Here is a 26,965-nt window from a genome sequence, read left to right as displayed (position 1 = left end):
GCAGAGTCACAGACAGAAACCTAAATGACAATAAAATTATGTCTCAGTTCTAATATGCACCTATATGCATAAACACAAGACCTTCATTTCATACGTTAAGAGCATTAAATTGGATATATTTTGCCTAAATCATTAACCGTGCTAAAAGGACCTCAACAAGAATCATAGAATCATAGAACGTTTTGGGTTGGAAGGGACACCTAGAGGCCATCTAGTCCAACCCCCCTGCAGTGAGCAGGGACACCGCTAACTCGATCAGGTTGCTCAGAGCTCCGTCCAACCTGGCCTTGAATGTTTCCAGGGATGGGGCCTCCACTACCTCCCTGGACAACCCGTTCCAGTGTTTCACTACCCTCATTGTAAAGAATTTCCTCCTTATATCCAGCCTAAACCTACCCTGCTTCAGTTTAAAACCATTACCCCTTGTCCTGTTGCAGCTGGCCCTACTAAAAAGATTTTCCCCATCTTTCCTATAGGCCCCCTTTAGGTACTGGAAGGCCGCAATCAGGTCTCCCCGCAGCCTTCTCTTCTCCAGGCTGAACAAACCCAACTCTCAGCCCATCCTCATAGGAGAGGTGCTCCAGCCCTCGGATCATTTTAGCAGCCCTCCTCTGGACCCGCTCCAACTGTTCCATGTCCTGCTTGTGCTGAGGGCTCCAGACCTGGATGCAGTACTCCAGGTGAGGTCTCACCAGAGCAGAGTAGAGGGGCAGAATGATATCATCTGGTTGTCTAACAGCACATAATGATCTTACTTATCTGAGCATTTAACACACAAATAGACATTTTTTCAACAAACTTATAGAGAAAAGGAATTACAGATTCCCCAGTAGATTCACAGTAAATATACAATCAAAAAGAAGAATTTATTTACACTAAAAAAAAAACAGCTAAAACTGGTTAAGATGATAGAATTAGTATTTTTAGAATTTCCAACCCTCCTTAAACCTTCAATTCTCTGAGATTATCATGAGTCCATTCATTAAATCCTAACTGGGGTTTGGACAATAGCGAAGCTTGAAATCAGGTCTATTAGTTTAACACAACTGCTCACTTTTTAACTTATGCCTACAATTTAATTGATTAAAAAGTCTTCACAGCATCATGTGTGCTTCTTAGCACAGGGAGTGAAGAGAAAGATGAAAGGGTGAAAGGGTTTTATGCTCCATTTTGCTTTTCATTCTGCTTCACCACTGAAGAACACACCATAGGTTGGAAAGTACTCACCTGTATTAGAAATTCGTATTAAAAAAATATGAATGATGCAAAGGTGAACTATGGTTCACTGGAGACGAAGAAAGCTTTGAATACATTAAATACACAAAAAAAGAAACAAGGAATAGTGAAAAATTTTTTCACACCTCACATCTTTAGTAAGGATCATTTTAATTTTGGAAAAAGGCAGGGTTTGAACTCTATACCTTATTTAAACTTATAGGTTCTAGTACCATCTTCTATTCATCTACAGACAGGGTGTAGGTTATAGCACATTTCTCCCATATATTTTTCTTGAATATCATAAGCCAAATACATGTTTCTGATCGCTCTACTTATGCATTACTTCTACAATGTCTGCTTCAATATAATAGCAAAAAAATCAGAATGCAGAAAGACAGCAGAGGCAGAAGGTACATCCAAAATAATTGCAAATGGTAACTTTACTACATTTTCACATTAAGCAACATGTGGGAGTGCCAAAGGGAATTTCAGCTGCTCTGGTTAAACACTGCCACTTCAACTCAGAGAAAATTTATAGCAGGTGGAACCTGGGCTTTCACTTTGTGACGCCACTGCTATGATAAATGGAAAGAATGCTTGGAGCCTGATCATCTCTAAATCTAAAACAAAGACACATCATGCACTTTGACCTGTACCTTTACTTGCATGGCCTGTATAAAAGAAAAATAAAGGGAAAAAAACATAAGTAAAAAGATGAAAAGATGATAGTTTCACACGTTAGTAATAAACTTACTCAGTTTTATCAGGACAATAAAAATATTGTAAGTTTGTAGGCAAAGCAACAGACTGTAAGTGTATTATCAAATGAGATCTTAGTGAATAAATTTTTATTCAGCTTAATCCTTATTAAATGACTGAACTTCTTAATTGATCTGTCGCTATTCAGCACTACCATTTGTTGCTTCAACACATAAAGAAGTACATCTAGTAAGCAAGCACATCATTATACAAATTCTTGCATCTTTCCCCAATATTGTTAAAATGAGGAAGGTGTCTGGAACTCCGGGTACTCCAATCATGAAAAATACTCAGATTTTCACCAAAATATTGCTTTCTACATCTTTTCCCCACCAAAACATGATTGAGAAAAATTATGTTTAGAAGTGGAAATCAAACCATCACTACGAAGATGTAGCATTTAATTTACAGATGTATTTTCCCATTCCATAGCTCATTACTGTTTTGATGACAGCCTGAGAGAAAACTTGATTTAAGCTCATTTCTCTCAGCAGTACCCATTTTGAGAACACTTATTATAAACTCAACTGCAACTCTCATACGTACGCTGTTTTTTTCCTGTTTATTATGTTAATACCATAAATACACTTAAATAAACATGTACTCCATAGCCAACACTGTATTATCACCGTGTCAGGCAATCTTAAGAAGATAACAACAAAATGTGTAGTTATGGTAAAATGGAAAAAATTTCAACTGTTACTCAAAAGAATCGTTGAATGGGAAAATACTATAGAAAACTGTTGGTTAAAACAAACAGAAAAAACACAAACATAAACTACCCCCCCCTTCTGTGGTAGCTCTAATAATGTCTTTGTTTTCTTGTGATACTTGAATTAGCCTCAAAATGTTGAAGCCAAACTATGATTAAAATTTCTTTTTATAACCTACTATACTTATATCACATAGTGGAGAAAACCAGCTACAAATCAAGAAAGACTGAAATACTAATCATCAAACTGAATGTTAAGTATCTTAGAATCTTCAAGACTGCTCAGACAAATAGCAAACTTATTTGATAATTTCAATTGCGTGAAATATGTAGATGCTGCACAAACATGGCTCAGCAGATATACACTGAAGGTAAGTAAAGGCAAAATGTTAAATATTTATTATTTATTAGAGATGACCATAGAAGTAATCCACTCATGATTTACCATAGTATATCTAAAGGAAACGTATTCTATGCAATTGAAATAGTCTCAAAGAAGAGATCTAAATTTCTTACAGAAAATACTAACATGAAATCCTCTAGTTACTGTAAAATTGCAAATAGTATGTATTACAAATTACAAACAGGCACAAACCACAATGTTGTTTCGTAATACAAACTTGGATTTTATAACTGCCTCAAACTTCTATAAGTCGTCTACCCAAATGCTCTTTAAAAATAAATAATAATAAAAAATGAGGGCCAGTCAAATAAAACTTCAGTAGGATATGCAAATGTTTAGCAACTGAGGTTATATATCCAGCCACACATTCATTTAGATTCCAAAACTTAAGAGAGAAAAATTGCCGACATATATATTACGCATTTATTCTGTACATGTGAAAGTGTATGTTTTGTCTTTTATACCAATTAACTGTAAAACACAATAGGACATCATTGCATCATAATCAAAATGCTATTTTATCAACAAACCTATGAAGGGTTTAAAAATAACAGATTAGTGGAGTTGAATGTGTTTAAATTCTCCATTTCAACACTTCTATCACAAATCTGTTATTTCAATGCAATTTAAGTTACCAGTCTCTCTCAGACTGAAAGTTCTCTAACTTACCATTCCCCTCCGAGCAATCTGCTGCCATTTTTTTAGAAAAGAAAAATTAAAAAACTTTCTCAGCTGTTAATACAATTATTTGAGAAAATATTAACAAAGTTATTATTGTATAATCAGAATACAATGGGTACTTAATTAATTTATTGACTGTAATGATGAATCATTTGTTACCACTGCTATTAGCTGCGATAAATAATCTTTCATCCACTGCATATTTTTTTTTCTGCATATGGCACGTAAAGATACAGAAAGTTCCATACATGATGTATCAGACCTTACAAACTAGCACTAGCACAGCATCTTTTATTTTAGGAAAAACACTAAGTCTCTGTTTAAGACAGACAGTTGTCTGAAACAGTCCGAGATCAGCATGGGGCCTTACTCTTTTTTTAAGAGACCCCAAACTGTTCTGCCTTGGGCCAACTGTTAATAGCCAGCATTCATATTCACAGTTATCTATACATTCTCGTGCTTGATGTACACTGGATATGATTTCTTCCACTAAAAATAATGTGAATAAAGAGGAACTGGTGATAATGAGGAAAAGCGCTAATTATTCTGTTAGCATACTACTCTCTGAGCTGCATGTCAATATTAAAGCAAGAAATTATAAAAATAATTCCCTAATGTAATGTCCCCTACCACTTATTCCCTGAGGATATAAATAAGTATCAAAACTTGTAAGAAACCCTGAAATTCAGTTACCTAGAGAATTTCTTGTTTATTCTAAACTATGAAGTCTTAAAAAAAATTATTCAGATCTAAATGTATGCATTAATGAATGCGCTGGTTTTAGAGCACTTACATCATATATTATGAAATGTTATCAACTTCCCACTTAGAAACCATATACAGAAACCAATACAACACTTTAAAAGATGCCTCATGTTGTATCATGGTACTTAAGTCATCATGAAACAAATGCCTATGTAAATTATCAGTTGTTCTGCAATCACTCCTGCACATATGATACCATATTAATAAAGTATTCAGTCATGAAAAATACAATCTTTTAGTTCTTCCTCTATTAGCAATAACCATGCACAGTATCACTGAATGCTATTACATGATATTAATACACTTACAAAAAATATGCATATAAGAAACTTTATAATCTCCCTGCACTGTATACCCATATGAAGAAAAGCACATTTACTCATGCATCTACATCCCTGTTATGTATAAATATTTTTATACAAGTATTTATACATAACAGCTGTATATTTAAATATACAGAACAGGCATTTGAAATGTAGTCTCAAAACCAAATTCTTTCAAATTTGGGTCATATAAATTCTTGATGTTAAATTCCTGTGATTTCATCCAAATTGGAGTAGGATGAGGGATACCTATTCTTTATTTTGTAAAGATTTGGTTTGTCACTCCTGCCACCCAGAATGACTAAAATATGACACTAACAGTTTACATCATATTATCCTATTATCAATACTGCAGTGAGACACAATTCAGATTAAATATGAATCAACTGATTCTAATCTATCATGCTTTAAAAAAAAGTACATCTAATTCTTGGCTGCTTAGGCCAATTCTAATGTATAAATGTTAAAGTATACATATTAAATGTATGTGTAGTGATTGCCATAGGATAAAATACAGAGCTACGTGTTAGACACTGTTATTGTGCAACTGATTGTCAAATAGCCTGGACTGTGCCCACTGCTGGTCTTGCTAATGAGGATAATACAAACATTCCGATTTTATCACACGATTTCAAGGAGCTGCACCCTGAAAACAAGAAAACACATTAAAAATTTCCTTTTCTCCAAATATGGAATTCTCTATATAGTTTGAATATCTGTTCAGTGCCAGTCATGAACTAATGACAAGCAGAAAATCTGTTATTTTTGCTTGTAAACTTTCCAGTATCAGGGCTCAGCTTAACCAAGTTTCAGAACTTAAAAAAATATAACAGAAAAGAAGCAAACATTTTTAAAGAGAATTCAGAAATATAATGTCACATTTTATCTAACACTCTATTGTCTAAAGTTGGACTTAAGAGTAGCTAGGTTACAGACAATCAAAATATAATAAAATACAAAACGATAAGCCTCACAACTTCTCTGGAACACATTCAAAATAGGATTACTCCAAACGCATTGCACATACAAATAAGACAAAGGGTTCTTTGCTACATTTACCAACACCAATTTGGAACTAGACTTCAACTTGCTTTACTTGAGTAAAGCAATCTTCCTCAGCTAATGTCAAAGCAGCATTTTTTACCTTGACAACGTGCATTTTCTCTATTATACAGGTAACAAATGTACTTTCCAGCCATCATGTTGGCATCTTGTCATATTGAAAATGAGCAAAAAAAGAAATGAATGCAGTCATTAATAAGAAACCAAGAAAAACTGCACATGGCACGCTGTATGTAAGAATAAAGATGTATATGCAAAGACAGCATTACTCCATCAAAGTTGGCAGAACAATACTGATGGATGTTCACAAGAAAAAGATCAGGCAACCAATGTTTCTTCACTTGCTTTTACAAAATAGTCTACCTTTTTTTTTTAAAAATCAACAACCCATCTTATAGGTTACATATTATATACATAATGTATGTTACATATAACTTTTTCAAATCAAGACCTTTATTTTAATCTTGCACCTTTGAATACTTAGCAGACCTTTAATAAGTAATTCGAAGGTACTTAGCCTATATTTTGCATAGTAGTTGTCATGCCTATCATCAAGAAGCAAAACTGTATTTTGTGTCTTCTACCAGCACAGCAGCTGCAAACTGAGTAGACTTTCAGAGCCTTCTTACAACACACTAAAAACGTGCTGAAGATTTAACTGATCCACAATTTTTTATTAACTTACTTTAGACATCTTGCTCTTGGTATCTCCTGTTAAAAATGCCAAATTGTTGATTTCATTCTGAATCACAAAATTTTGTTCTTCTCTTTTGAAATTCTAAACATGGAAAAAAAAGATCACCAGAAGTTTAATTAATCTGCATGTATCACATTTATATTTAAAGATAGAATAAAATGGAGGAAAAAGTATACATTTTCTCTTACATGTGATTTACACCACAGGATAAAAACTTCAGCTACCATTCGAAAGAGTTCATCAGAATCTGCATCTGGTTTCTTTAGCCAATTGGCTCTAATTACAAAAACAAGAGAAATTTAAAATAAGACAACTGAATATAACAACCTCTGTGTAATAAATCAGGTTACATTTGTATAGTTAATCTTGGAATTTAATGAGAATCACTTCAATTTTCCATAAACATGGTTTCAGAGACGACTTTTCATGGCAGTTTAACTCTTCTCCAACAAAACTACTAATTCTTGGCTACTTATTTCTGCCTGCTCCTCCTCCCCACGGTACCAACACATGTTTTTGTGCCTGTTTTGTGAACCAGATTAGGAAACAGACCTGGCTGAAAAGCAAAACTCATTCTCTCAGTATTTCTCTATTTCTTTTTTTCCCCCCATAATAAAACTTTGTTATCAAAACTTTGTGTTGATCCAAAAGAGAACACTATAATGGGGAGAGGAGGAAGAGTACAGGGAAATGAGTAAGTGGGTAGAACTAAGTCAGGACTGACTACTTCAGTGGGTTTATTTTTGTAATCAAGGAACTAATACAACTTTAGTCTGGGTCTGTCTGCACAAGGATGCTCAGAAAACTTGGGCAAATGAACTAACAGATGCAGCCCTCTTAAATATCTCTAAATTAAAATGCATTAATATGAACACACATAAAGTGGGCATCTGACAGCAGACATGGAAGGAATTATTGCATTATAACTTATGCTTATTAACTCTATCTTTCTAGATGGATTTCTCCACAGCCCAGTTAAATCTGAGGTTTTTAAAAATTTTAGGTGTTTCCTTGGCAACAAGGTCTGACAGAGTAAAGCCTTGAGTTCATCTAGAAAAAGCAAATAATTCTCAGTGTAAATTGCTTCACAGCATAAATGATCATGCATGCAATGAAAATGCTCCTAGCCAGCCCAATATGTACTAACACCTAAAAAATTTAAGTGGACAACGATTGTGTACAGAAGAACAATGTTGTTAAGGATAGGATTAAGATACTGTAGATACTGAGATATTATAGACAGGAACAAAGGAAAGGCAAAGTGTAGGCACAGAACAATACTTCAGTAAACGGTTGAGGAGAAAACCCGGTAATTCCAAAGGCAATACAATGTTGTCCAAACACTTTTCATTTCTGTCTTAAAAAACAACACAAAAGATTAACATCTTTGTGATATTATCTACAAATAGAATGAGTCAGTTGAGGCAAAACAGTTTTTCACCCCTTTGTTAACAGTTAAGGGGTTTAGCCATTTTTTGATTTTTGAAAGGCATATTCATTTGTAATGTCATTGGGCTGAGGTAGCATCTGTAATGAGTCTGGTCAGGATATGCGTTCTCAATGATAATACTGCATTACAATACAACCAAGGAAGCCATGTACATGTGAGAAAAAGGTGTGGATTCAAGGTACAACATTCTGTAAGTTAAAAAACTCAAAATACTCAGGATCCAATTTTCAGCATAACATTAAATGCATTATGTTCTTTCTGATTATCTATCATGGACTCCAGTACATTAACTGATAAATATGAGTTTAATTATTCATTTTTATTTACCTGTTGTTGTCTACATAACGTATCAACATTGGATAGAAGGCATAAAGGTCTCTACAAAGAACAGCAAACTCATCAAGAATGAGTAGCTCAGCTTCCTGGGTGTCAGTTTTACTATCTGCTCTCAGTTGCTCCTCTTCCATAACGATCTTTATTGCTTTCTTCTTCAATTTCTCCAGTGTTGGAATAAAGTGAGTTTTAAGCAGATCAGGCCTGGCTTTGCTGATGATGGGTTGAGCATAAACTAAACATAAAAATATAGATAATCCTATGACTAATGCATAATTGATGTTTTTAATCATATTAACATGAACTCTGCAGTTCTAGAAAACATAAAGGTTATAGCGCTTCACATATTTCTGGAGCATCATGAAATTATTAATAAAACTAAGAATATAGCTTTGTAACAACTGTGTGTATTGAGAGGTTAAAAGTTAATTACTGTGAATTCAGACTGTAAGTCTTTCAGTCTTATGTCAATTAAACTACCATGGTTTTGGCAAGTCACATCTCTAATTTAGAACCTAAACAAAGCAGGGATTGAGACACAAAGTCCTCACAGAAGTACTGTTGGAGAGGGGTTTTTTGTGTGTGTGTGAGTGTGTGTGTCTGTTTTGTATAGTGTCAGAAAATAGTCAGAAGATCGTGTTCTGGAAGAATTCCTTTACCTCTGGAAGAATTCCTTTTCCTTGCCTTGGGCAAGCTAAAAGGCAGAGAATGAATGACTAATTCAAGAGCATAGATCTGCTTGGTACAAGCATTAGTAATAAACTGCAGATGACCTGAGTCAAAAATCCTTGCAAGAATCACACTAGTACATTGTCTCCCTCCATAGATAAGCAGCCATTACAAAATGGCAAGCAGTGGTCTCTACAATTAAGCAGCAAACTCCTTAGTAAATTTTAATGGAATCCGTATTATTATTAAAGATCTGTCAGTAACTGAAACAATACTGAAAAGCCAATACTAATGGGGTATTAAAATTTAGCAGGAAATTATTACCTTTACATAGATTTTCTTCAACCACCTCATTACATATTATACTCCTACACCGTTTAAGATGAACGATAAAATTTGGATACAGCACATTTCTTTAGCTAGCTAGCTACTAAATGTTACAGGACATTTTGAGAAATCTTTCTGCTCATTTAATAGCTGGCACAGCTACTCAGGCAAAGCAACTAATTCTGAACTTGGGTTACTCCTGGGATTGTTTCACCATATACAATTTCTTTCCTTTGTGTCCTGATATTTCATGAACTGAATTCAGAGGACTTAACGCCCTCTACTGCAATACCCAGCTCTTAGCTGTCTTGAAAAATCAATGGAATTCACAGCTCCAAATTAAATACTAAGATTCTTATACAGTGCACAGAGAAGGTAAGATTTTCAAAATCCATTATGTTGTATAGAAAGCTCTCTGCTTATAGTGATGCTGCAAGGCATGCAGAAAAATAATACAAAATTTTAAAAATTTAAAATATTTTTCTCTTATTGTCACTTATCTGCTTTTTATCTTTCTTTCCTGCTGTTTTTAATTGGAATTTATTATTATTATATCACTGGGTAATACGGTAAAGCGTAGCAAAGTAATGAAATATTATTAGGTACAATTACTCTTTAAAAGTATTTACAGTACCTGCAATTCTTTTCATCCAAGATGCTTCATCTATTCCCAGATTGTTGTTAATGATTTTCAGGATGTTTCCAAGAACGATGCTCAGATGCTCAGATGTTACCATTGTACAGCAAGGACCAGGACTTTGAGGAACACTCTCAGACCCTCTTTCCCACCAGTATGACAAATAGTTGCATAGCATGGGTAAGATAACCTCAATTACATGAGGCATTTCAGTATACCTTGCTCCAGACTCTGCTAAATCATTAATTTCCTTTATTAGCCTATCCAATTGAGGGATCTCTGGACACATCTCCTCTACTGTATCAGGCATACCTAAAACTGCAAGTAAGGGTAGAAAAGCAAAAGATTAATTAACAAAATAAAAGAGAAATCTACATTCATCTATGTTTAAACCCTAAATACAAATAACATTGTCACTCAGGTTTTTTCTGTCACCATACTGGGCAGATATAACTATAGTAAGACTGATGTATACACAGGTCTCTCATCTCATAAATTATGTCTTTCTTATGATGTGCATATAGCACTGATGTAGACAATAGCTGCCATAAAGCTATGGCTTTAACATATGGTGTCCTGTAATTATCTGGTGAGCAGCCCAGCTGTATAAAGTGCAGAACTGAGAGTTTATATGAATATTGGATAAACTCTGGTCATTGTTTCCATAATCATTTACAAGTTTCACATCAATTTGCAAAAGATTAAATCCACCTCAGGGAAAAAGAAACAAACAGCTCAAAATTATGGGTGAGATTAAAATTAAACTGTACCTAGTTCATGAACTCTGCACATCTATCTCCCAACAAAAATGCCAGGAAAGAATTCCAGTTGTCAGATGCCTGTCTTAGAAACTGAAGGGTGCTTATCCAGCAATTAACAACCCATTATAATCTAATGCCACTAATTCTAGCAAAATTCTTCTTCCACCAGTGCTGCTGCTATTAAGTAGAGCTGACAGGAAGGAAGGGCTTGCACAAGCTTTTCCATAACTGCTTTTATATGGAAAAACTTATGAAGCATATTGAATCCATCTACCTACTATTTTTTTTTTTGTTATTATTTAAAAGGACGATTTTGGCAGGTAATGACTCTTACAGGGATCAATGAGGCAAATACTAAAATACTTTAAGATATGAGAGTCCATCAAGAGTAAGTTGGGAAAGAAGCAAGTGAAGAAAATCTATGTAGAAGGACTCATGCTTCTTTGATTAAAGTTTAATGGAAACAAAATCATATTCTGTCATATTCTGTCAGGAGTTCCCTATACCAAACTGCACTGGAGTACTGGTAAGACAACAAAAAAAATATAGACCATTTTCCTGTTCACATAAATAAGATATTACACTTCTTCATGTTGCTAGTAAGAACGCAACTGTAGAGTTTGCTAAAAATTTTTGTAATGTAGATATGATCTTTGATTAAGCTTCAAATATTACATATACAGCTTCAGAAAAGAATTCAAACATCATGTTCAGAAAAATATCCACATATGCTAGGAAAAGGGGAACAATGTTGACACAGTCTCAACAAAGCAGAGCAAGGCTAAAAGTAATGAAAGAGCAATAGTAGGAATTTGGTACTGAGGTGTACGTTTGGGTTTTTTCCTTGTTACAATTTCTTTCTATTACTATCAGTTGGAGACAAACACTTTTTTTTTTTTGCATGAGGAACAGTACTTACTCGCTCTTTCTCTTGCACTTTTTGTGTTGAAGACAGACAATGGGTTGTAATGGTTGAGAGAAGGTTCAAGGAATGCTACTGGAATTGCTGCTGCAAGAGATGCTAAGCACTCACCAAGTGCGGGACGCTGCCTGTATATGAGACACACTAAAAGTTACCCGAGAAGAAAAGTCTTTCACTAGGCTTTCAATGTCTAGCATGCACTATAAAGCAGCGTTAACATTTATTGCTGATTTATTTTATCTTTTTATTACATTCGGAACTCTTTGACAATTTTGAAAAATTGTTATTTCTCACATGAACAAAATACTGGAAATTACAGTGGTACGAGAAACACAGTTTTTTAAAAAATAACCTCCACCAAGTACTGTATATTGAAGGTAAACTGCTCCACAGTGCAACTGCGTGACTACAAACTACATGTCTAGAATATGCACAAAGAAAGATTAGTAACTGCATATTCTTATTATATCTTTGGTTTGCTTAATCAAGGAGCAAATGCATACAATCGATAGGAATTTATTTTGGCAGTCATACTCATTTTCAAGATTTCACTTCTTTTCTCTATATAAGCATATATATTTCTTTTGCTTCACACATTATATCATTTACATAGTCAAATAATGAGAAACACTAATGCTACTTATTGCAGACTTGATTTCATGACTTTGTGGCATTCTGTGCAACGTGTTCTGAAAGGGGCAATTCTGCACTTCTCCCCACAACCTTCCCATGTTCCTATTTGTCTGTTCTGTGCTAGCACTGAAACTCAGATAGCATCTTGATAAGCTACATGAAGGAGCTGGTGCAGATAAAAATAAACCTCACCATAAAAACAAAATTAACCAAGCCAAGCCAACAGCAACAAAACATGCTTATCATCAGGCTGCATAAACACTATTTACCAGAAAAAAAGAAAGGTGTGGATGAAGGTGCAAGGGACAGACCTTTTCAGGATAAGAACAGACTTGCATCAGCTTAAAACTAAAGCTAGGGTACTCTCTTGAAGTTCGGAAGCACTGTTTCTGCAAGATGCCTTACAGATTTTGTTACACTTGACATACAGTGTGGATAAAGACAGCACACACCTTTCATCCTTTGAAGCTCCATGGTGGTTTTTTGGAATAGACATGGACCCATTAGAGTGGGCCCAGAAGAGGGCCACAAAAATTATCAGAGGGCTAGAGCACCTCTCCTACGAGGAAAGGCTGAGAGAGTTGGGGTTGTTCAGCCTAGAGAAGAGAAAGCTCCAGGGAGACCTTATTGTGGCCTTTCAGTACTTAAAGGCGGCTTATAAGAAAGATGGGGACAGGCTTTTTAGTAGGGCCTGTTGTGATAGGGTAAAGGGTAATGGATTTTAAACTAAAGGAGGGCTGATTTAGACTGGGTATAAGGAAGAAATTTTTTTACAGTGAGGGTGGTAAAACACTGGAACAGGTTGCCCAGAGAGGCTGTAGATGCCCCATGCCTGGAAACATTCAAGTTCAGGTTGGACGGGGACTCTGAGCAACCAGATCTAGTTGAGAATGTCCCTGCCACTGAAGGGGGGTTGGATTAGATGACCTTTAGAGGTCCCTTCCAACCCAAACTATCCTATGATCAACTTCCAGGAATAACAACAATCTTTTTAAGATTCCTTTGTGTCAACAAAGCCTTCCTCACTGGAAGGCCTAAAGTCAAAGGCTGTGACCCATCTACTACCTCATCTACAGCTGCCTATGTCAATTTTTATTTCACAACCATGCTGGAATGTGAGGAGATATGGAAATATATACCCTCCAACTTCTTTTGTTTCAGGAGAAACAAAAGAAATTGGCAAAAGCAATGGCCTTACAGAATCGAAAAACATTATGAAAAAGGATTTTTGTTCACTTGGGTATTTCACGTAACATGATTCACATAGTATTACTCTATTTCAAGGGTGAATGCTCATTCATTCTCTCTACAGAATTACTGAAGTCTACTGTTGGTTTACTGTCATCAAAGAAATGGAAAATGCAGAAATCAATTACCACAAAATGAAAAAGAAACTATGTGCTCCCCCGTATGCCATTTTCCTTAAATTCTGACCATCCATATATTGTGTATTTTGTAACAGAATACATGATGCATTAGTATTACAGATAGCAACCATAGAACATTTCATCAAAAACCAAATTTTTGATAATGTTAGAATTCCTCCTATATTTTAGAGCACAGCAATATTCTCTTCCAATTTGAATTGTAATTAAAGATGCAATATTATATATATATTTCAGAAATTTTCCTAAAAAGGAAACATTATTACAACTTTGCCTTCTGTTGGATGAAGAAAAATTTGCTGTGCATATATATATGTATGTACACAAACACATATTAAGAAGTAATTTGAAAAAACTAAGATCAAATGCCCTGAGGTTATTTAATCACATGCATGACAATGTCATAATGCATCCCCATCTTTCTGTATAAAAGGAGGATACCAAGCAGCCGAAAGAAGAGAAAGCAAATAATTATACAACAAGGCTAAGAAAATTACTCTAAGTGCACAGATAATTTCTGTCATATTGAAGTCCTAAATATGAGAAAGCAAGGGAAAGCCTCTAATTTTGCTGGACGGAAATTAGAAAAGACAGAAAGAATTTCAGAGCATATAGTCACTGACATAAAAAGCAAATAATGTAAAATAAATCACTCGGGGAACTGAGTGGTTCAACAGAATGAATGGAGTAAAAGGTACTTAAAGAAAAGCCAGATTAACCCTTTAGACAAAACTTGTTAGGAAGACGACTAACTGGAAACATTCGCTCCAAAGAATGCAGAAGAACTGTCAGAGGCTGATGACTTGTGCAATTCTTGGAGGAAGCGGAAAACACTTGAAACTTAATCAAATCAATCTAGACTTTGAAAAAAAAAAAAAGCAAGATAAAAGAACACCATCTGATGGTAGTCATGAAGAAGCATTTCCTATTATACCATTGTTATAACGGGCTTCCTTGCATCTTTGGCAGTCTTCATTTTGAGAAGCCCCTAATAGGTTAAAGTGTTAAACTGAACTATCTGGATGTGTTCTGTATGACTGAATACAGCAGTTCATTTTGTCGTATTTAATAACATATTAAAAAGGTGCTATAATTTCTTAACTTATGCAAAAGTTTGTATTTCTTATTATTAACACAGGTATTTCATTATTTGTGCTAAAAATCCTTTCTAAAAGTGTTTCTATAAACTAACCAGGAACAGACCAAGACACCATAAAGGGACATACAATTTCTGGGTACTGACATACAATTTCTGGGTACTGAGTATGAAAAGGGAGTTCTCAACCCCAAATTTAGGATCTGAATTTCTGATGCAGTGAATTAAAAGAAATGGATATCTGGGTACAGAATTCATAGTCAGAATGCCTATAGCAATACTACACTTGCCACTACAGCACTGGGACTCAAAGTCATAGAACAGAATCAGAATCATTAGGTTGGAAAACCTTTAAAATCCAACTGTACCTGTCCACTACTAAGCCATGTCTCTAAGCACAACATCTACACATCTTTTAAGTACCTCCAGGGATGGTAGTTCAACCACTTCCCTGGGTAGCCCATTCCAGTGCCTGATAAACCTCTAGGTAAAGAAATTTTTCCTAATATCTAATCTAAACCTCCCCTGGCACAACTTGAGGCCATTTCCCCTTGTCCTATCACTTGTCACTTGGGAAAATAGACCAACACCCACCTTGCTACAACCTCCTGTCAAGTAGCTGTAGAGGGCTAGAAGATCTCCCCTCAGCCTCCTCTACTCCAGGATAAACCACCCCAGTTCCCTCAGCCGTTCCTCATAAGACTCACTTTGTTGCCCTTCTCTGGACATGCTTCAGCACCTCAGTGTCCTTCTTGAACTGAGGGCGCCAAATCTGAACACAGTGTTCAAAGTGCAGCCTTACCAATGCTGAGTACGGGGGGCTGATCACTTCCCTGCTCCTGCTGGCCACACTATTCCTGATACAAGCCAGGATGCTGTTGGCCCTTTTGGCACCTGGGCATACTGCTGGCTCATATTCAGGCAGCTGTCGACCAGTATCCCCAGACACCTCCTCGCCAAGTAGCTTTCCAGCTGCTCATCCTCAAGTTGTAGCATTGCATAGGGTTGTTGTGACCCAAGTGCAGGACCTGGCACTTGGCTTTGTTGAACCTCATACAACTGGCCGCAGCCCATCCATCCAGCCCATCCAGGTCCATCTGTAGAGCCCTCCTACCCTCAAGCAGATCAACACTGCCACCCAGCTTAGTGTCATCTGCAAACTTACTGAGTGTACACCCAATCCCCTCATGCAGATCATTGATAAAGATGTTAAACAGAACTGGCCTCAACACTGAGCCCTGGGGGACACCACTTGTGACTGGCCTCCAACTGGATTTAACTCCATTTGCCACCACCCTTTGGGCCCAGACATCCAGACAGATTTTTACCCTATGTGATGGCACTCAAGATGATCTGCTCCATGACCTTCCCTGGTACCAAGGTCAGACTATAGTTCCCTGGATCCTCCCTCTGGCCCTTCTTGTAAATGGGCATCAGATTTGCCAACCTCCAGTCAAGAAGAACTTCCCCAGTCATCCAGGACTGCTGATAAGATGATGGAAAGGAGCTTGGTGAACACCTCTGCCAGCTCCCTCAGTACCCTTGGGTGGACACTGTCTGGCTCCATGGACTTGTGTATGCCTAATTGGCCAAGGTGGTCACTAATCATTTCCTCTTGGATCATGGAAGCTTTGTTCTACTCCCCTTCCCTGCCTTCTGGCTCAGCTGGGAGAACAGCTGACCTTACTATTAAAGACTGAGGCAAAGGTGGCATTAAATACCTCAGACTTATCCTTTGTCACTATGGTTCCCCCTTGCATCCAGTAAAGGATGGAGATTCTCTTTGGCTCTCCTTTTGTTGTTAATATTTATAGAAACATTTTTTATCATCTTTCATGGAATTGGCCAATTTAAGTTCCAGCTGGGCTTTAACCCTTCTAATTTTCTCTGCATGACCTAAGTTGTCAAGGACTACTGCAATTTGCATCCAGTCCTCAACATTTTTGAAGCACAGGGACATTTAGTGAGGAAAGGTCCACAGTGAAATCAGAAAAATCTCCAACATCCTAAACAAGCTAAACACTCTTTGTACAAAGGATAAAACCCCTTACAGTTAAATTTTTCACAACAAGGCAGCAGCAGCAACCCAACTTAGCCCTGAGCCCTAGCAGCCTGGAGCCTTGTAGAATCAGCCGAATTATTTCAGCCATGAGAAGTGATACTCACCTACAAAAAGTGAACTATGACATCCTGCAATGGAAGGTAAAACTTCTTAATGTCCCTGCCAAAATTCGCTAGGAGAAAAACTGCACTTTGATTCTGAATCTGAGCTTTGTTTAACTTGAATAACTGTTCAAGTCAGCTCAATCATTCACTTCTAAGTTTTGCTGAAATATTGAGCAGTGTGTTTGAAATTCTACCTCCCACCTAGACACTGATGTCTGCCTACAGCCCTAATTTAAGAGCCTGACTGAGTCTAGTGAAAACCAAACTAAACGAAATCCACAGTTGGAAACATTTCACACAGCCTTAGGAGACTAATTGATTTCCTCAGATATATCTGATCACTCTTCACTTTTAAGTTGACAATTCCAGTAGGAAAAGGTGATGCTGTTAACATCAACATCTAATATAACTGTCCAGTACTTATAGCTCTTGCCAATCAAGTGGAGGCCTGTGCTGTGAGCTCTTCTCATCAAAAGGCAACTCAAAGACAATGACCTTTTACTTCATGCGAGTAGACCCTGACCACTAGTTAGAATAGGGGTAAGGCACTTCCTATTTTGCCTATCAGATTTGCGCCAAAGGGTATTTAACATTTTCAAGCCCAAAAAGTGAAAGAGTATAACTTTGTAATTTAGTGATGGACATATAAATGACTGAATGTGGACATACACAAGAATGAGCTTGTGCACACATGGAGAGTGGCAGGAAAGAGACAGTCTGTTTATCAGCCTGCTCTTGCATTTTGCATCGAAGAAATACTGAATAACCTCTGGAAGGAAGGCAGTGGAGACCAGCTTTCTTCATACTAGGCAAAGCCTCTCCTAACCAGATTAGAGAGTTGTATTTCCTTCAGTTTTGTCTCTCTCAGGCCCTGTGGACCTTAAGATTTTCATTATAAGAAAGATCATGAAAAGCGCCTAACCTAAAGCCTTCAGAAGCATAAGTAAGGGCTACGATTACTTTGTCACCTTGCGATAGACAGACCAACAATTAGGATCCTCTTTTCTGAAGTAGCAGATATAGATTTGAGCCTCTTTTAATGGAAGAGGATCTAAAATCCAGGGCTTAGAACATATCACAGCAAGATGCTTAAAGGAATAGTAGACCCTACTCTTTTTAAAATGCAAGTAACTGGTAAAATGGTTTCCTTTGTAGAGTTAAAGACTGTCAGAATGCTCTACATATGCTCAGGATTTTATGCTCAGGACAACTATTTTGAGAACTCTGTACAGACTTAGGTGAGAGACAGACAGAGCCTACTTAGTATTCAGCCTACTTACCACAGTAACATACAGCAGCCAAACTTCGGGAACCTTAATGGCAACTCATGGAAAAATTTAGTTTTCCCTAAAGGAAAAATAAACTCCCTGCAGATACACTGCCATATGCAGGATGAGTTGTTTGCTCTTATTTAGTTTTGGGTTGGGCTTTTTTTATGTGGAATTGAACTGTAAGATACAGGCACCTACATACCCATTAAAATGTATTTTAAACGTGCTCACACTGTTTTGGATTCACCTTTCATTCAAACTGCTTTATTACCTAAACAACACACTCCTAAAGAAGAGAAAATTTTACATGCTGAGTTTTTCCACTCAATACCTTTCAACATAGATGTTCTTCCCAGTCCCAAGGGAATAGAGGCTACAAAGAATTCTGTAACACGAAACTTGTACATCACCCACTAGAGGAAAATAAGAAGTAGAGTATCAGTATTTATTCAACTAAAGACTACTTTCCAAATATTAAACATCTGTTTTAGGCAACCTGATAAACGGCGTCTAAAACTTTTAGCATACGTATCGCTGAACATTCTAAGCTGTCAATACTCCACATGTGTTATTTATCTTCAGTTTCTCTGATACCTGTGTGTCATCTACATTAATTCCAAAACCTAACAGATCATCAGACATTCCAAGAGGCCAGTAGATACTTGCTACTAAGATATTGCAGGTTGTAACATTTGCAGAGTACAATTTTAACCACATCGGTTTGTGCCTAGCCTCTAGGAACATGATCTAAAGGATCCCCACCTTTTTAAAGAAAGTCTTTTTATGGCTATCAATCTTTTAATTATCTTCTGCTTTGGAACTGTGGTCACCCAAATATATACCAAATTTTGGAACAGCATATTGCTGAATCTCAAGGAGGCATTTCAGTAATATTAAATTAAATTATGCTAAAAATAATGAAAAAAAGAGGTTTTCAAATGTAAGAAAAAACCCCACAAGGAATCCGATGATCCAAAATGTCTTTACTAGAGATGTACAGGTTAAACAAGACAACGTAAGTCTCCCATCTCAAGTCACTGGAGGGAGAGTTAGGTCTCATTCTAGAACTTTCAATTTCTTAAGCCCATTTCCATACAAGAACTAAAAAAATAAGGAGTTGTCTCCTTTAACCTAATGAAATAAAAATATGTAACGAAAATAAGTATAATGTAATTCTCTATACAAAACTAGTCTCATCCACACAGTTGGTAAGAGAGCACTTAAATTGGAAATTTTAATTTCTCTCTCTTAATGAATGTTTGGAGAAGTATTGTACGTGATTAACTTGAAACTTACTGAGTATTATTTTTAAACATTCAGTAGAAATAAGGTACTATGCAGTTAATTTCATATTTAATGCTGGAAATGCGTGTGTTACTAAAACCAGAATTTCATCCTTCAAATTCATGCAATCATTACTAAAGCGTTTGCATTATTATAACACAATACACTTAAAAATTAGAATAAACTACTTACATAGTAAATCAATTCCAAACTGATATTGTGAAATATGTTCAAAAATTGATGTCAAGATCGGTAACAATGCTACTGTAGTATAATTGATATTCTGTGAAACACCCTTGATTTGTGTTCGTGAATGGGTAAATTTTCCAAGTTTAAGATTTTCTGATGTTTTTTCCAGGTCTTCAGCTGCATTTTCAAAAAAGGCACGCAATCCAGCTTTAACAAGCTCAGATCCTGATTTCATAACAGTTCTGAAAAATAATAAGGGAAAGATATTAACTTTGCATTGATCTTTAGTAGCTGTATAGATATATAAGTACATGTTAGTTACAGTCTATCAGTCTTTGAAGACACACATGTACCAGTTAACTTTGCATTATGAACTGAAAAAGACAGTTACATCTAGATAGCAGTATAAGCAACAACTAGCTTGGAGTATTTCATACAAAATAATAACAAAGAACTTGCTTCCTCAGTCTTGTCTTTGCAGTTTTTTGTGATCTGCTTTCAAATTAGATAATGCCTTCTCAGCAAATGTCACAGGTGGTGAGAAAGCTCCTCTGCACAATATGCTCAAGAAAAATAACTCTTAATCCCTAAAAGTTTATGGGAGCCACAGTAACTAGGTATGCAAGTCAGGGTACATGCTTACCTATCTTCAAAGCACCCTAAATCTAGAAAATGCAACTGCAATATCACAATCACAGTCCTGTTCCTTAATTTTTTTTTTTTTTATTTTTTTTTTTGCACTCTTCTCCAATCCCTTAATGAAGCTTTCTAGTGTTGTTATTCACAAGGAGTTCATTGTCAGGCTGCTGTATAACATAACCAGGCCAGAAAACAAGTCAAATTAGAAAACTATCCTGGCCTGTGTTTTAATCTACATACGCATTTCAACTGTAAACAGTGAAAGTTAGCAAATGTAACTATGCTCATATGTTAGTACATTGTGCATACTTCTAATGGCAAACTAAACTGTCTCAACATCTACAGGTATCAGTACTTGCAGTTCTAAAGTTTGTCTCATTTATATCTCCCCAATAAAGTCTTCATATGCCCTTGGAAAGGGTGACAAAAGTTTTCAATGTTTTAATAACAGGCACTGAACAGAAAAAAGTAGATTAAACCCTTTAGATGAAATCTGCTAATATGGATGTCCACATCTGAATTATTGATACTGCTAGTATCATTAGTTACAAATAAGGAATGAAAAATACAGAAACAATCCAACCGCTCCGGAAAAGCACTGCAACTCCTACATAGTTTGTAGTTGGTACAAATGTTGCAAACCTACCTTGTGTCAAGAGACTGAGCTAAGATGTGCAGGCAGTTCACCATTGTAGCAGAATCACTACCTGGTTAGAAAGAGATACTATGAGAGCACAATAATATAGAAAATGGAAGATAATCTAATGATCCAAAATGTCATTATTGGAGATGCACAGGTTAAACAAGACAAGACATAAGTCCCCCAACTCAGATCACTGGAGGGAGCTTCGTTCTAGAACTAACTTTCAATTTCTTCAGTCCACTTCCATACAAGAACTAAAAAGAATAACTAGTGTCTATTTATGGCTCATTTTCACCACTTGACCCCCCACCAGCATTCTGAACTTTTTATCTCATATTTATGGCTCATTTTCACCACTTGACCCCCCAGCATTCTGAACTTTTTATCTCGTAGTACCTACATTTCTTTATAATTTTCTTACCAATTCCTTTGAAAAGGTATGTTATTTTCCCCTACATCCTCCTAGCTTATTGGGAAATTAATCTAGTGGTTTCAACAGTTGGATGACAGAAATCAAAACAGTTAGTGTAACAAGAGTTTGGAAAAATTAAAAGTAACTGCAAAGGCATGAGATTTTTTTTAAAGGAGTCTGAAAATCCTAAAAGCTGCTATTTCTTCCTGCTCCTATACTTTACATATTCTATTAACTGTTAGCTTCAGAGCCATGTTCAAATGCACTCACTAATTGTACTGGAAGTTTATGCATAATTTTATAGACTTTTGCCTATATCAGGTAAGATAGAAACAATGGTTATACATTCCTTATATTTTTAACTTTATCAAGATCTTTCTCAACAACTTACCAAAAAGTGAGATCCTATGTCTAACAAGAGCAGCTAGTTTGCAGAACAGGCTAAAGTTGAAAAGAACAGAAAGAGCAAGACAAGACAGGACAAGACAAAGATTAAAGACTTATTTAGAATATGAGGCAAACAGCAGTAGAAATATGAAAGAGAAAACACAACATAGTTCCTGGAAAGTGTATTTTGATTCATACATGATGATAACAGTCAGTCAAATAACTGCATTAAGCAGAAGAACTTCTTGAAGCTTCTGAATTCTATCATTTTCTAAGCTTCACTACTTCAGAGATGATTTGATATGGGAAACTTTCTTGTGATTACAGTGGTTTCCAACAATTGCATATTATATAGTTGAGTAATTCTTTATGACAATTATTTCTGAATAAGAATTTTTTTTTTTGTAAAACCAACAAAAACCGAGTAACATTTTAGTGGTTTACTTGGCATTCTGCAAGAGACTAATGTTACAAATACTCATACTATTTAAAACAATTTGCAAAGATATTCTTTTGTAAATAAATAAATCTGTGTTTAGCCACTGCTGATTATAAGGTGAATCCTGAAATTTATGGACTAGAAGAGCTTCTGGCAAGTATGTCAGAAACTAACATATCTAACCTATCCGTCAAAATAATAGGATAATTAAAAGAAAGGAAAAACCACCACCAATCTAAAGATTAAAGGGGCTACTTTAACTCCTAAATACAAAGACAGCTAGGCAGACTTGTTTATCATCTGTGCTATGCTTTACAAATGTAATTAGGAAGCAACAAGATGAAGTAGATACCTCAGGAGTTGGTATGGCCTTTTACTAACAACAAATTGTCATTGTTATCTTCACAATAGTAAGGAAATATACTTTCTACAAGATGAAAATAATTGATAGTCACTTTTCTCAATGAAGAATGGACAAAGAACTGTAAGATATTTCTGAATTTATAATAGCAGATATGCAGGCTAGACATCTAACTTCCTTCAAGTGCCACTGTAATGTTGTTTTGTACAGTCCTAGTAAGCATCTTTCTAGCTTTATTAAGATGACCTGACTGACTTTAGGGAAGTAACAGGATTATTCGGAGAGGAAGCATGAAATTGAAATGAAATGAAATTAAATGAAATTTCCATGCTCCTGAAGCTGAACTGGCTCCCCCAGCTACTGGAGGACTATCTTGTATATTTGTATATAATATATCTGAAAGCTCAGTAAAGCGGAATCTTAGGGACTTAACACTCACTCTTATGGGCAACTGCTATGTAAGGACTACCACCCACCTAGAAGATGGAAAAAAATGGGTAATAATAATACAGAGAAACGCGAAAATACATTGGAAGATAAACTGAAGAATTAAATCCAGGAAGTTCAGTGCTAGGCCTGATCTTATGTAACAACGAGTAAGCAACCTTTACTTTCAAATTTTATATCTACTCTTCTGTTGGAAAACGTAATCAACTCTGGTCAACATAGCAAAGGAAAATAAAAGAAATCTGAGAGACTGACAGTTAAATAAGAAAGCATGAAAGTAAAATACAGTTTGAAAGATTATGATACAAAATTCCTTAAAGAAAATAACTGGCAGCACACCTTTAAGTGGGAGAAATAAACTGGCAACAAAAATGTTAGATGACAGTCATAGTTAAAAACAAATTAAATATTATTTTTTAAATGTTAATTGCAGAAAATTTGAATTCTTATTTTTGTAAAGGCAACACATTATAAATTAAAAGGCAACTGTCTCTTTTTAATTGAGTTTTCTAGAATGGCTGATTCCAACCAGATCTGAAACAGTACAGATGTCTAAAAACTACTACATTCCAGCAATTTTTGTGTGGGGGCAGAAGTAATTTTGTAGAAGAGGGATTAATTACCCCTAACAAGCCCCATCATGGTATTTTCACATTTTTTGATATCTGAAAATTTAAATGTGAGACCATTTAAATGACCCAACAGTGGGATAAGCTTCAACCAGAAACTGCCATCAACACTGAAACAGAAACCCATCAGAAACTAATTTTTATTAGTTCCATTGCTCAAAGAATCATTTGTTTTTTTATGTTATCATCCACGATTATATATTGTAATATATGTTATTAGCATATATATTTAGTTCTTTAATTATGTAAAGAATACTAAAGTGAGGAATTATACTCACTGCCACTCCGATACAGAATATTCACTTTCTATCTGAGGAAACTAAGCTTTTGAACTATCTCTTTAATCTGAGACGAGACCTTTAATTATCTATATGGAACCCTCCTGTGTATATCTTAATTTTCTACTTACCTTGCTACCATTTCCTTTTCCTTATTTGATGCATATCCACTGCTACTGAGTGTTTTTGTTGGAGAAGACAGGAAGTAGAGGCAGTGATTTGTAAAGTACTGATCAACTAATGGTAAAAGAACCTAAGAAATACAGATACAAAATGTATTTTTCACAGAGCACAATGGCAAATGTAGCAACAATGCTCTGATTGGTCAAAGTTCATTCAAAGAATTTTAGAAGTTCTGTAACAGCTGTATTTTCTCATTTCAGACACAAAGTCATATAAATTAAAACCTTAAAACTTACAATTTTACTTAAGTTATGTAAATAATAAACAGAGTTACACAGATCTACCTGTTTTGGACTTAATATTGCAGGCTTACATTATTCACATTCAACAGTGATAAATATCACTGAAGTAAGAGGAACCTTCCTCTCCACTATTTACATAACTGTCCAGTACAGATGTAAAGGGAGAGGGCTTGCTTTTTTTTAAGATCCTAAGTTAAATCCTAAATGTTCCTTACTTCAAGTCTGATTGTTGACAACATTTTTCTTATTAGGTATACAAATGTGTATGACATTACTATGCACAGGAATACTTTTCCCTGTTAATTAAACTATACTATGCACTTTAGTGATATACTGAGGCAAAAATTTTCAGAAATAATTTATATGTTCAGTAAGAGTATTTAATTTCATGTAATAAATAAGCTGCCTTTTAATTTCTATGTTCCTTCTCATGTAGGAGCCTTTATATTAAAATATTTTGAAATATTTGAATCCATCAAATATGTTGAAATATTTTTGAAGATTTTTGAAATATGTGTTAACAACATTTAATTGATTACTTACCATGAAGAAAAATGGGATAGATATATTTCTATTACCTGGAAAGCAGTCTAACATTACAAATTCCCATGTTCTGTATAATGCAATTTATATGTACACTACTTGAAATACTAAATCACTCACTTTGGCAAAGAATTTTATTTCTTGGTCATGTGGAGATTTTTCAGTTTTTCCACTGGTTACAATGGCTTCTGCAAGGACACAATCAAGGCAGACACGAATAAGAAGTTGTCTAATAATAAATAACACAATAGCTCTTTGATATAGCCTTGTAAACTTAGTTTTGCTGAAATACAAATAAAACAGCATAAACAGTTTAAGTAGTTACAGGTGTCCAAGAATTCAATCTGCAAATTAACAGACATAATTTAAGTTTCTTAAATGCAAAAAAATAGTGGTCACTACAAATTTAAACCTATCAATCCGAATATTTAATTATCAACAATTTTAATTATTTTCAAAATAAAATCTGCAGCTTACCTAAATGTGCAATAAACTCTTGGGCAGAATCAACGTATTTTAAAATTTTCTTCAGAAACTTGAAGGCAAACCTCTTTTCCATGGATGAAGCATCCAATTCTATGTCATTCATACCCCTGTTTTTGAAAGCATTAAGATAAATAGCACTGATGATGACAGTAGTGCAAGCGATGACAGTACTATGAAGCATTCCATTCCTTATTATATTTTGATTGTGGTAAATTTTCATAAGAAGGAGAGAATGACCTTCCATAGCAACTTTTAGTTATCAACTACATAGCAAGAAATTTTAAAAATCAGTTCATGTTTCTCTAAGAGGTATAATAGCTTTGGATTAAAGTATCCAAAATATATGTATTTTAGGATAAGAGAACTTCAGAAAGGTATCTTATTGCACAAATGAAGCCATGGTACATCTGAATCTAACAAAGCAATGCATTGGCCACTCAATTTCTACTACTGGCAAATTGAAGTGCCAAATGTTTAGGAAGTCAGCAATTACAGCTTTACAAAATCAGTCCAAGTACTACAATTCATTTCATTATTAACGATGAAACTTCATTTTTGCCCTTCAATTTTATGAACAACTGAAGTTAAAAGACTTAAGCTACTAAATGAAAACCTAAATGCAAGTGACTAACTACCATACTCTTCAAAGTATTTGAAAAAATTCAACAGTATACAATACTTTCTAATGGGGTACGTATTATTTATTCTCTGTGATAAATTCATGACCTAAATATCTCTCTGTGATAAATTCATGACCTAAATCATGACTGGTGCATGCACGATATTAAAGAGGCATCTCCTGCTGCCTCATTCTCACAGAGGGTAATGCAATTAAGTATTTATCTGTATTTTCACCAAGATCACTGTAAATATTCTCTTTTTGTGTTTACAGTAAGTCATGGTTGCTAAGAGATTACATGTACTTTCCCAAATATTGAAAGACATGGGTAGCTCTGTCAAATAACAAAGGTGACATCAAAAGAACTTGCAGTGGTTTAAAGATGCCTGACAAAATACCATGTTGTTTCTAACATATACTTGAGTAATGCATGATAGATTTATCTGTATATCATAAACACCCAAAAGTGGTTCAAAAGTGTTTTCAACAAAGAAAGAGGAACAAAAATCAAAACAGAGGCAGATGGTATATGTGAAGTACACACACTGTGCCGCCTATATGTTTCCAATTATAAAGAATTTCCATGTTTTAATGATTAGTCCAACATTTCTAAGAATGACATTCTGGAAATGTGATAATTGCAATCAGTATTTCAAAAGATTTTATATATACTTAAAATATACACATATTCATCTGAAGAAAACACTGAGAAGAGGATAATTTTGATTCACCCTGATAAAGACAATTACTGCCAACTATTTGCCCATACCCTGTAAAGAGTTTGAACAGGCTTTTTCAAGTTGACTTGTCCCATCAGTTAACACTGAAAACATTGTCTTTCTAACCTGAACAGATGCAGCTGCAAAGAGATATTAAAACTAATATTTGAGCAATTACATTGGTGTTTCAAAGGA

General features: G+C 35.3%; 1 protein-coding gene across 1 annotated transcript in view; it reads right to left on the bottom strand.

The window, feature by feature from the left end:
* Window positions 1-26,965, bottom strand: part of RYR3 (ryanodine receptor 3) — a 314,923-nt gene that overhangs the window by 43,847 nt on the left and 244,111 nt on the right. The window contains 14 exon segments of the mRNA XM_035889788.1: window positions 1,875-1,889; window positions 3,762-3,782; window positions 6,609-6,701; window positions 6,809-6,896; window positions 8,398-8,638; window positions 10,034-10,354; window positions 11,717-11,847; window positions 18,602-18,683; window positions 19,747-19,985; window positions 21,029-21,089; window positions 21,829-21,878; window positions 24,110-24,231; window positions 25,067-25,134; window positions 25,424-25,539. Of these exon segments, the coding sequence (XP_035745681.1) occupies window positions 1,875-1,889; window positions 3,762-3,782; window positions 6,609-6,701; window positions 6,809-6,896; window positions 8,398-8,638; window positions 10,034-10,354; window positions 11,717-11,847; window positions 18,602-18,683; window positions 19,747-19,985; window positions 21,029-21,089; window positions 21,829-21,878; window positions 24,110-24,231; window positions 25,067-25,134; window positions 25,424-25,539 (1,648 nt within the window).

Source organism: Egretta garzetta, unplaced genomic scaffold, assembly GCF_000687185.1.
Source record: "Egretta garzetta isolate BGI_Z169 unplaced genomic scaffold, ASM68718v1 scaffold2, whole genome shotgun sequence".
NCBI classification, from domain to species: Eukaryota; Metazoa; Chordata; class Aves; order Pelecaniformes; family Ardeidae; genus Egretta; species Egretta garzetta.
The sequence above is the reverse complement of the archived record's forward strand: the minus strand, read 5'-3'. Positions and strand labels throughout refer to the sequence as shown.